This window comes from Strix aluco, chromosome 18 (assembly GCF_031877795.1).
Source record: "Strix aluco isolate bStrAlu1 chromosome 18, bStrAlu1.hap1, whole genome shotgun sequence".
In the NCBI taxonomy this organism is placed as follows: domain Eukaryota; kingdom Metazoa; phylum Chordata; class Aves; order Strigiformes; family Strigidae; genus Strix; species Strix aluco.
This window is the reverse complement of record NC_133948.1, coordinates 14,698,757-14,711,003: the sequence shown is the minus strand read 5'-3', so window position 1 is coordinate 14,711,003 and position 12,247 is coordinate 14,698,757. Positions and strand designations below refer to the sequence as shown.

At 40.9% G+C, this 12,247-nt stretch overlaps 1 protein-coding gene across 2 annotated transcripts in view; it reads right to left on the bottom strand.

The window, feature by feature from the left end:
• FBXW8 (F-box and WD repeat domain containing 8) overlaps window positions 1-12,247 on the bottom strand; it is a 51,728-nt gene that overhangs the window by 20,246 nt on the left and 19,235 nt on the right. For both annotated transcript variants that reach the window (XM_074844571.1, XM_074844572.1), the window contains exon 5: window positions 7,442-7,599. In XM_074844571.1, the coding sequence (XP_074700672.1) occupies window positions 7,442-7,599 (158 nt within the window). The remainder of the gene's footprint in view (window positions 1-7,441; window positions 7,600-12,247) is intronic.

The window sequence follows — 12,247 nt, the reverse complement described above, 5'->3', positions numbered from 1 at the left end:
TGAGGAAGACTGCTTGACTTCTCTCACATTTCCATGTTTGGAGAAGATCAGACTTAAACTGATACCTAAACTCTTGTCCTACTATATACTTGCCCTCAATTACCACAACAAATAGTGAGGAAGAGCCCACATTCACATTTAAGTCACTCCACTGCACACAGAAAAGTTTTAAAGCGAAGAATCTGAAGCTCTGCATACACAGCAATCAGGTCAGGGATTTTAATACCATTCTTAACAGTTTACAACCAGCAGCAAAGCTCCTAATCCCGATGCTCTGGAAAAAACACAAAATGCAGAAGAGTTCAAAAAGCTAAATAATACAAATCCCGAAGAATACAGGACAATACATTTGCAATTGCATTTTTTCCCCCGCACAGATCACTGATACTCAATTTAAAAGCAGGGTACATTAAAGCAATAATCTGAATAAGAGCAACCTGAAGCAATCAGGAGCATATTACAGAACAGAAGGGCCAGACGGAATTGGAGACTTCTGGGCCACCTTTGCACTGAATTAACAGAGAAGCAATCTTCAGATGTGATAGACAGGGCTGGAGAAGCCTTCCTTCTACTTGAGCGTGGCCATTAATGATGAAATGATTAATGGTAGCTATTCCTTCAAAAGGAGACATAAAAGCTCTGACAGACAGCTGTGGACGGGCACCAATGCCAGTCTGCAAACACTCCTCCCATGTCCCAAAGGAGGTGAAGCAAGAGTGTGGTAATGAAACTGCACATAGTGAAATGGTATCTAAATGAGTTTAAATTGATTTATGTTTGCTTTTGTAAAGATTATTTGGTATCTGGAAAGTGCTACCAATGTGAAATAATGCAGATAATCCTTAAGATCCCTGTCTAATGGCACTCCCACTGAATATTTATATTCCTCGCCATGGGAATGAGTACCATAATGGGGACCATTTTTGTTTTATTAGGGATGCATATTTAAATTAATCTGCTATTTGCCTAAACAATTAGCCGCCTCTGTTTGTTTACACAAAGCCAAAACTGCAATTAGGCTTCCATCAAAAAGATAAGTCCCGACTAAAACTGTCCCGATGGAGTCATAAGGGCTCAGAGCAGAACTTCCCAAAATTACTTCTTAGCATAATGGTAATTATGTTAATTGCTTAAAAGGTAAATAACTGCTGAACTGGTTTTGAAAAACAGAATGCTAGCTTGCATCACACACACTTATGCTTAAAACAAGTTAACAAATACAAATGGACAGCACAGGCTACAATTCCCTCTGCAGCCTGGTCTGGCCCACGCGAGAGCTTAGCAGCAGCACTTCTGTGCCTTCACAGCATGTCCTCGGCTCCAAACTAAAACAAAGGGAATAGGTGAAGTCTCATCTCCAGGACAGCTGATTTAAACAAGCAAACACACAAACATCAATGGTAAAAGACTGTAGTGATATCAGATCATGGATGTTAGAACTGGACTTTTTCATCAGATGATGAATATTGCTGCCAAGCTCCTCCAGGCAGGAGTATATTTAACTTTTTTTTTGGCGAACATTTAGCCCAATTAAAGACCACTTTTGTGATTGGGAAAAGGAAGCTGATTTGCTTTCAAGTGAAGTCTTTTGTTTACACATTTCTGTGATGAGCATTTCACTGTTTTTAACAGAGTGTATTAAAGTATGAAAGTTCTGCAAAACACCAAAAAATACTCACGTCAGAGAACCCTCTTCTGACCATGTGAGCAAACTGGAAAACCCAGAACTGAGAGTTCTGATGTCTAAATTTGGGCAACAAAGCCACTATTATTATTAATGCATCTCAAACGTTACAAAAAGAGAAGACAGTGAGAATGGCTCATGCAATAGTACACTCAATTTGAGACAGGTACTTTTTTTTTACTAGATGGTTCAGTAGGAAAATCTGTTCAAAGTGTCTAAAAATTTTAACAGGAAAATGCAGTGTGTGCAACATCTGATGCACAATATGGTGTGAAAACATCCCTGGTGATATCAAAACCACAAGTGACTTGTAAGGTCACAAGTTAACATATGTTTAATGAAGGAACACAATATAAGGAGTAAAAAGATTTCAAAAGGAATGCAAAGAGCAAGAAAAATACCATTTTCTTTTATTAGGATGAACAAATAGTTGCTTGCAAAAGTATTGCTTGTCCCCCTTGCTTCTCGCCTCCTCCGAAAGAGTGTACAAGCCTGTATGTACATCCTCCATCATCTGTCACTTGCTATCAGTCAGAAACTTCAATCACTGCGTGCAAAGACCTTCTGTGGAAATGCACTACTGTCAAAAAACAGTATATGAATTCATGCATGACAGCAGGAAAACATTTGCAAGTTTTACACAGAAGAAGCAAACACTCCACTGTGTTTATCAATAGGTAAAGCTACTGTTAGGTCTAAAAGTGCTACTCAGAATATTCTGTATTTCACTGCAAGAACAGCAAAATGTATTTATTAGCGTGCAAGCCTTTGCAACAGTCAATCATGTTTATGTAAGAGCAAAAAAAAGCCACCATTACTGTTAAAAGTTATTAGTATGGCAACATAAAAAAAAATTAGGGATAAGATTTACCCGTGCAGATGAGATCACTACTTTACATAGTCTATCTTCCTGCCTCCAGCAGTGACCAGTACTTCATTTCCAAAGCAATATCTTTAAGGTGAAGTTAAGGTTGCAAGCATACAGTTATTTTTTTTTTTTTTTTAAATACTGCAATCTCAAAAGTGTTCAAGTCATTAAATCAGAATTATAAGCAATACTTTCACAGCATGCTAAAATCTACACCACAATTGTGATTATTCGAACTGAACAATAACTCCTCAAACGGATTTAGACTTTACAGCTTGCTTATATTTCATCTTGGCTCAAGGAAATGAGTTAAGTGCAAGAAGCTGATGAAGATGGTATAATCGCCGACACCTGACATTACAATCACTGGACCAGTCTTGTTTATCACTTCAGCCCAGATTGCACGAAGAATTCAGGTTTGTAACTTCTAACCCAATATACTGTTGAAATGTGGCCTGATGAAAGGTCCATTTATTGCAATTCACTCTAGATTGTAAGGTATTTGGATAAAACATTTAACCATGAGACTATTGTGCACTGCTAATCCTGACTATACTCCAATTTTAGGAAGCATCAGCCAGTCTTACACATCTCTTGCTATATGAAAGGTGAATGGCTGGAAGCTGTTCTCCATTAACAATGCCTGTCTCTAGTATAGTCCCCTCTTTGCAGCTGGGAGCACAAAAGACATCCTGCAAGAGCAGCTGGTTTTTACATCTGTTTTCACATAGGTTTCTCTCTGGTATAAAAGGCAACACATTTGCCACAAATAAAAAAAGGTATCTCTTTTCTTATAAAATATTCTAATCCTGTACCAGGGAAAGGCAGCATAAACACAGAGGCAAAAAATGTTGTATCACATTTGTGAATATTATACTGGCCGTGTTTGCCAGCGTAATGCAGCATGTCACAGCTCCTTCTAAGAGCTAGTAGCCACAGTAGAGGACAGGACAGCTGCCCACTCCTGCTACCTGCTAAAGCGAACCCTTGGGCTAAGCAGAGGGAGGGCTGTGTTTTGGCGTGGAAGATCCTACACTCAAATCCTAATGACCCATTACATCAGCTCTTCTGCGTTAGGATGATACCGCTAGCAGTTGCTGTCAGCTTTAGAGAAGATGTAAAGCAATCTACGTGTGCGTTATCTGAACAAAAAGACAGACAGAATTTTGTATATGTTAGAGCAGGGAATCTGGACATGCTCACGGTTTTCATGCTCATTCACTTCAGCTTCTAAACACAACTGCGTGGGAAGGCCAGAAGCTGCTTAATTCACATCATCTACATGATGTTTTTCCTATTTGTGGGTCGCAGCCTTGCCACTTGTATCTTGATTCTCTTTCACCTTTTGAAAACAATTCCTACATTTATTTTTTTCCTCCAAGCTGGGCACATTAATTTATTTCCTTGTAATTTTCACATAACATCACACTTCTATGAAGTACAAACAGTACATGAAATATATTGGTGGAAATGAGCACCAGCCTACAGTCTTAAGACTTATCTTGAATTTCAAGTTTCTCCCAAAAAACATTTCCAGTCAGAGGGACCACCAATATACAGCCATTTTAATGTTAGTGGACAGTTGGTGTTCATTAACTAAAATTTTACATTTCATTTTCACTGCAATGCTGTTTCTCAGCTTTCAGTGGGTACAGCAAGCTACATACCATACTCAACAGCCAGAGTCTAGACGTTAGTCGCGAGAGTTGTGCCTTTACATTACCATTACCACATCAGTTTCCACCAAACACGAGGTTTTATCCTACCACTCTTCTTACAGAGATTTCCAAAGGACATCATCCCTGTACAGTCCCTCAGAAAAGGCACAGACAAGAAAGTCTGTATTTTTCTCCCAGCTTGGGGACTCAAGAGGCAGAATTCCCTGACCGTGATGTGAAATCACACGCCATTTACCCAAGAGTTTTGCATCCGCAACCACCTGTATGTATCTGATGGGAATAAATATACTACCACCTGCTACATGCTGTTTTCTTCAAAAACTTTTTCCTTTCTTCCAGCCAGTCTGTTTCCTTGCTCTGGCTATCTTACAGCATGTCCTGGCACTTGGGGGAAGGCACCAAACACATTACTCCATTTCTCCCTTTGCAAAGAGGGTACAGAAGGGACAATACCTGCAAGCAGCTTTAAGGGCATCAGAATGGACAAGACAGCAGATTTCCAGTCCCAGAAAGTAGCGTTGCCAAAATTCCCTTCCTGGAGCCTGCCAACAAGCAAGAGCCCTTCTGATCCCTGCAGAAACCACCTTCCTTTGCTCCACGTTGTTACTCTGCAACTTGTGAAGTACCACTAACTGCTCCCAACGGGTCTCAAAGCACTACCATGAAGGGCAGCAGTGCAGCATCTCCCTGCCATGCCTACACAAGTATGAAGAACGGCATTTAAAAAAAAAAAAAAAAAAAAAGTATGTTCTCTTGTTGCAGCACATTGTTTTCAAGTCAAATTACGAGACTCCGGAGGGCGGGAGGGGGAGAGTGATGGCTAAAGTAGACTGCTGTTTCCCAAAAGCTGTGGCTCATAGCCAAAGTCAGGCAAGCATGGAGCAGATGGAGTCCTGGCAAGGCCTCTACTGTCCCTGCATTAGCAGCATCTGCTCATTACCCAGAACCCTCGCCTGCTTTATCTAATGCTCCAGGAAAAGCATTTTGATTTGATTCATTTCAGTTCGGTAACGTGCAACACAATTAGTGGTAAAATCAAACTGGAGGACTGCCAGTGCTGACAATAGGAAACAAGGCAGAAGAAATATGAGGCCAGTGGGTTGGAATTCAAAAATCACAACTGTGGATCAAGTTGCCAAGTCCTGTTGCCCCAGGTGTACATACAGTGCCCCCACTGAGTGTTGGCATGGGCGAAAGGAACTTCATTTTCTCCCCATACATTTTTCTCTCATTTACCTCTCCTTGCCGCTTGTTTCTCAGAGGCTGACGCCGTCAGAAACAGTCACCAGAAGTCACAATTCAATTTTTCTTAGTGCCATCATGGAGTTACAATTCACTTTGGATGCAGGCATCCCAGTAAGACAAATCTTTCTCCTTGCTATATTTCATATGCCTTGGGAAGCATTTGCTACTACGGAACCAGCAAAACAGCGCTGTAAGGCAGGCACGGCACGAGCAGAATCTGCCTGTTAGTTCTTCCCTGTGATCGGATGCCAAGGACATCGCTGCGTGAGCTCTGTTGAACTGGGAGAAACTGATGTTATCTGAACGAGTCTGCTAGCCAGGGATTCGACAGAGAAGTCTAGACTCTTTGCCTGACAGCACCACCTCCAACACTAGCAGATGGTTTCTCTGTGTTAGTCAAACTTACAAACAAAGAGAAAAGGGAGCTGGAAAAGTACAACAAAGAACAATCAAACACATTAGCTTCAAAGTCATCCTTCACCCCCCCCCCCCCCCCAAGTTTAAAATAATTCTCTCCACCAAACAGTAAATATATGCTTTCAGATTCCAGTTAGTAAACATTTCTAAAATCAGCCTTTATAATTCCCTATTCACATGGAAACTAATCTATTCTGACCAGGCTTCTCAAATCAGAGTAACTGCCATATCACAGAGCCCATTAAAATTTCTACCCAAAAGAATAAAAGACGCCAAGCTTTATGCAAACTAGTTTAGTCACAGCACACACAGGACTGACGACGAGGAATATGACAAAACCCCCCCCCATAGACAAATTATTAGATTAGCCAGTGGGAGACTAGAAAACAAACAAAAGACCCTCTGCTAGTCATTGTTTAGCACACTGGACAAAAAGCCAACACTAAAAACTATCACTGTGTTATAATTTCCTATGACTCGGGTAAATAATATTAATGAGTATTCTGTAATACCAGACTTGCTGTTGTCAGAAAACATTGCCTATCAACAATTTTTAGCCACAGAAAACCGTTCTAGCATGATCTAGAAAAACAGCTAAGGATGGTGGTCATCTTAAAACGGTTGTTTTCACATATTAAGCATTTTATTCACTTCTAAAATAAAATATATGGATTAGATATTTTGTTTGGATCAGCCATCTTCGGTTTTGTTTTCATGTGCAGAAATGCCAGGATCAAAGACAGTATGTGTACAAGGCTCCCTAACTTTGAAAATACTCTTTATTCATACCCGAGGAGAGGTTTTTAAGTATCAAATCATACATTTTAAAGAAAGATGATAGGAGCAGAGTTCTGCCGGAGCAACTCAGCCTAGGATCCCAATTGGCCAGCATTGTCCAAACCTGACTTTTTTTAATTGCTGCTCCCACATCCAGTAGATGTACAGTTGGTCTATGGCTCTTGTTGCCCGTTATATAAACATCTAAGTATATTTAAAACAATGCATATAACCAGGATTTTATTAGGGGTTCATTAACTATTAGGTCACAGTTTTTATTTCTCTATATCAAAGTATATAACAACACACCATTGCAAACCAGTACTTCAGTTAAGAAATTGTGATCCATACACTATGCCAAAAGCAAGAGAGGATGCAGATTAATCAGACATGCAAGTTTACCAGTATTCCCATAACAAAGCTTCACAGCACCCCAAGGGAGTTTTGGACAGAGAAGGCTGGTGGAAGAATATTTAATATTTTTATAGCAAAACAAGTTATTTGCTTAAGATAGTTTGGCTGGACTACAGCCTGGCACTCAAGCTTTGTGTAGCAGTTCCAGTAGGAATTAAACATCAGTTTTAATGGCTGCTATGTTCCAATGCCTCCTAATGCATTTAGGGTTATTGGCCAACTTTCTCACATAAAAGCAAGTGTGTGCATGGGTGTGTATATACAGGATTACAGACACACAAAAAGCTGAGCACAGCTGCTTCATTTTTGTAAAGCTTTTTTTTTTTTTAAATAGGGAGGAGAGTTGTGGTTACTTACCGTCCTCATAAGCTGCTACAGCCAGAGAGCTGTTTATCCTCACAAAGGAGACATGTGGCCGAGGTCCAGCATCACCAGGACCATGCACTGGTTCCAGGATGGGGGCTGTGTAGTCCCAGGTGCGAGTGTCCCACAACCTCACTTCTCCTGACGTGTATCTGGAAAAGAAGGCTATTATTCATCCCAAAACATCCTAAAAGAGGTAGCTGCAGGAGAAGGGAGGAAGAAACAGAAAGTATCTTAAAACTTAACACCATTTACAGCTCCTAGACTGATTCTCCTCCTGTTTACACACTGTTTACACACTCTGTGCACAAGCCCATCAGCTTTGCTCGTTTTATTCCCATTTACTGAATGTACCATCAAGTCTACTAAGACAGGCAGGTAAATTGGAGCTACAAGAACAACACGATTGAGCTACCACAGATTACCAACTATCAGTTTACAACTAGAATGCAAGGAGAGCCAGGCTCCAGGGAAAAAAGGTAATCACTAACGAGTCTAAATTACATCATGGCAAAACTTCAAACTGTTTCTTCTCGGTCTTTAAAAATCGGTGATTGCGGTTGTGCCAAGCAAAGGCTGTTTAATCAGAGGATTTATGTACGTACATACAAGCACGCATACGCCCATCCAGCCTACTGCTCTTTATAGGAACTTCTTAATGCCTCATCAACAGAGCAGATTTGCCTACACCTCTTAAGACTAATTCAGTTATTAATATAATTGTTTTCATTAGAATTAAGGCAGTGCTGCCTTCTTTGCAGAAGGCTCTCTCATTGAAACATCTGAAGAACTATAGTTTAACATCAAACTATAGTTTACCAATGAGAAAATTATAAAAAATAGAACTAAACTTCTCAGATAATACTGAATATATCTAAATGAATGAATGTTGTTACACAGCAAGCAACACAGAAACTGTTCTGTGCCATCTATGCTGTGGCACACAACATACTATTGAAAAACACACTGCAGGCAAAGTAGAGAAGCTCCCTCTACAACTGGTCAAATAGCTACTTGGAATAGTTCAATAATTATTTAAGATAAGTTTTGATAGAGCTGTGACAATTAACACCATCAAACAGTCTCAGATGTCTTTCACTGCCATAGCTAAGACTTGGATTCTGCTGGAAAATGAAGGGTGCTTCCTGCTCTGTCAGCTTTGTTGTTACACCCTGACTTTTGGGGGAAAAGGATTTCAAAAGAATGATTCTTGTAAGCCTCAAAGGTCTACCAGTTCGAAATCTGGCTGTCCTATGTTCATGAGGAAAAGAAGAAAATAGTTATTTACAAAGGAGCTGAAGGAAAGAGCTTAATAAAGGTTTAGAAGATATTGGACTTGGACTCAGGTTATCCAGTTCTTTGGGGAGTACCATGCAACAGGGTTACAAGTACTCGGGAGCAGATTACTCCCAACACCTGAGTGAAAATGCTCCACTTTATAAAACTAATTAAAGTGCCTGAGGGGGCAGTGAAATCTGTCAAGCAGAAAGAGATGCACCATTAACTCTCTGCACTGAATTGGGAAGAGAGGAGAACTGTGTCTTTGTCACCTGGCTTCCTCTTCAGTTCTTTACATGGTAAGACAGAAGAAAATGAAAGAATAGGGTGAGATAGCATTTCTCTCTTTTCTTTCTACAAATGAGGCCCAAATCCCTCTATAAATCCTGCTTTCATTTCCAATTTACAGCAGCACAATTTAAGAAGAACAGATCAAGAAAGAAGCTTCCCCAAAGCAAAGCAAAATGTTTCATGTCGGACTGAACAAGACGTCCAGATTAGTCCACAACAAATATCTTCAGTTTACAAAACTGAAAGGTGCTCATTTCGGATACATTTTAAAATTTAGACACAAACCACAATGGGCCAGGTGAAGTGCAGTCCCCTTCAACAACAGACACGGATATTTGGGAAACATTTTAATTTTGAGTTGCTTTTTGCTTCCCTTTATATTTGGGTTGGTTGGGGTTATGTTTTCAAGCTTCTCTTGACTGATACTGATAGAATTGACAGAACTAAGTGACAAAATATAAGCGATGAAGAACAGCATCTCCTCCTAGTGCATATACATACTCACTCTCAAATAGTTCAGACTAGGAATGTAGAAAGAAAGACTAATAGATGGAGAAAACTGAAGGACAGGAATAAAGAAGAGGCACAGGGATGGCTAATTCTCTGAGTGCATGGCTTCTGTTTTTTCTACATAGCATGAAACACAAGTGATCCAGGGCTCAAGACACGCTACCATCCATAAAAAAATAACATAGACTGCAATCTTGGAATTAAATATCCAACCTCACAGTACCACAAGAAGTGCTGAAATTAATTTTTTCTCAGAATTCAACCAAGTCAAAATTTAGTTTGAACCATTCTTTGTTCCTGAAGAAGAACCTGAACCACCTCTACAGCTAAGCTCGAACTGGAACAGAACCACCAAACACTATCAATCTGAAATAAATTTGACTCAAAATCTGATGTGTTTGTGCTGGGACCTGTTTAAATGCAAGAACTGTCTCTGCTTGGTAGGCTCTGCAGCCGACCACCCTGCAGCCTCCTCATCCTCACTCCCTTCCTCTCCAGTGACGATAGGTACATGTGGAAGAGCTCCCTCTTCTCTCCCATGAAGCCATGCTGCTCTCCCACACCTAGCAAGGACCTGCTGAGCACATGAGCTTGTTACGTGTTACCTCAAGTATGCTCTAGTGGGTTCAGATACTACAGAACAATCCGTAGGAGGATCCTGGTCATAGTGCTCATCCCAGTTCTGTCATGACAGAGAACGGGGAGCACTATGTGTGCCAGGAGAACCCTGCAAGCACCGACCACACCCTGCCTTCACCTTTGTCTGTCCAGAAATCCCAGCAGTGCACTGCAAGAAGGGACAAGCGCTTTATGTGCATCAGGCAGAGGAGGGTAGTAAGGCATCATTGCTCCCATCCCTCCCGTATCCCTCCTACCCCCATTTCTCACTCAGCAACACCACTCATCCCTCCCAGTGCAGCACAACAGCAAATCAGTCCCATGCGGCAAATCTAAAAGACTTGGAGAGATGTTACAAGACCATGCTGGAAACATAAGTGGAGGTCTAGGTTTGGGCAGGGAACCAACATGGGGAAATGGGAGACATAAACCATCTCCTCAGCTGACAACACGCTCCGCTGGCCATCACCACCGCGTGCCCATTTCCAGCATCCACTGGGCCTGTACCAGAACTGAACTGGAAGAATTTCAAACACAGATGAATCCAATTCAGAACTAAAAAATTTAATGGTTCAACTCCCTGCTTTTAATGCTATTGTAAAGAGCAACACACTTTCAATTTGTAACCACAACAAAAGGCTTTTAAACTATTAAAGCATTGCCTTGCTGTAAAAAAATAAAAAGGATGCTTTATTGCAGATAATTGGCAAACCTGCCATATCAATATAGATGGCTGAAGAGAAGAACATGCTGCACTTCACAGAACCTATTTCTAGATAATTTCAGTATTTCTATTAATTTCCTACCACAACAACTTTTTACACTTCACCATGAAAATTTAGTTTGGATTACCAGCTACTGAAAGAACCCTACATTTAAGTCTTCTGCCCTAGAACAGGCACAGTCCTCCAAACTCATTCAGTTACTGATTTTTCTATCAAGATGGCTATGAAAAGCTCACATAGCTTTCTGCTGGAGTGAAAACAAACAACAAAAACCTTTCTGTTTAATATAACAATGAATACATTCCATTTGCTGTAACACCAACAGCATTCAGCTGCTGCTTTTTTTCCCCCTGGTGCGTGTAATGAGATGATTATTGCCGTGGCAGGTAAATACTCCCAACACCTAACATAAGCCACAAAAAAACCCACCACCAACCCCAAAACCTATAAATTCTGAGAGACCATACCTGATTTACTTCCTTCAGAAAGGCTGTTCAAAGTCTTGCTTGCCTGAACACAACAGGGAGCAACAAGACGACTGTCGCTTACATCCCCAGGTTTCTCCCTCTCCAGGTAACGCCCTGCCCTGACGCCTTCCAAGGTGTTACATCCACACAGCGCCTCGTGTTCAGCTCTGGGTCTGCGTGCTTCTCTCCCTGTTCACTGGACACAGTCATCCTTCTCTTAGCACTCAAGAGACTCTCCACCCAAGTAACTGAGCTTCTTTGATGGACTTACATTTCACTTCGCGCTTGTTCTTCCGAACATTTCAGCGTCTACACAGAAGTAGCAGCAGAAGACAGACAAGAGCTATATTTTTCTAGCTATACTTCTCCTTGACAAGCCAGTTCTGTAACTCTGGACAGATATGTATACATTTGTAAAAATTAGTGTGCAAATTCAGCTGAAGCTTTACAGATATGCATAAAAAACTTGCTGAAATGGAGCAACAATAGGTGGAATGCATGTGGTATAGAGAAACTGAAAAAATTAAATTCATATGGTATCTACAAACCTACTTACTAATCAAAAGCATTTCAACTACTTTTTATTGGCAGTAATGTCATAATGAGATGAACAATTTCCTCGTGCCCTCTCATGACTGAAAGCAGAAGTCTGAAGGAGAAGGAACCGGGGGTTAAAAGCTGTTCATGTCCCACGATGGCTGGGAAGCAGGTGGTGAAGTGCAGGGCACATGTGGGAGGAAGCAGAGATGGAGGCTGGGCATCGCTCTAATGAAGTGGTGCTGAAGAGGCAGACGATTTCATAAGGAGAAAAACATCAGGAAACTGGTCAAAACACAGAATCTCATCTGAAAAAGCTCAACCGTGTTGGATAGCAATAGCCAGAACAAATTTGGGGAAGAGGAGGAGGGGGA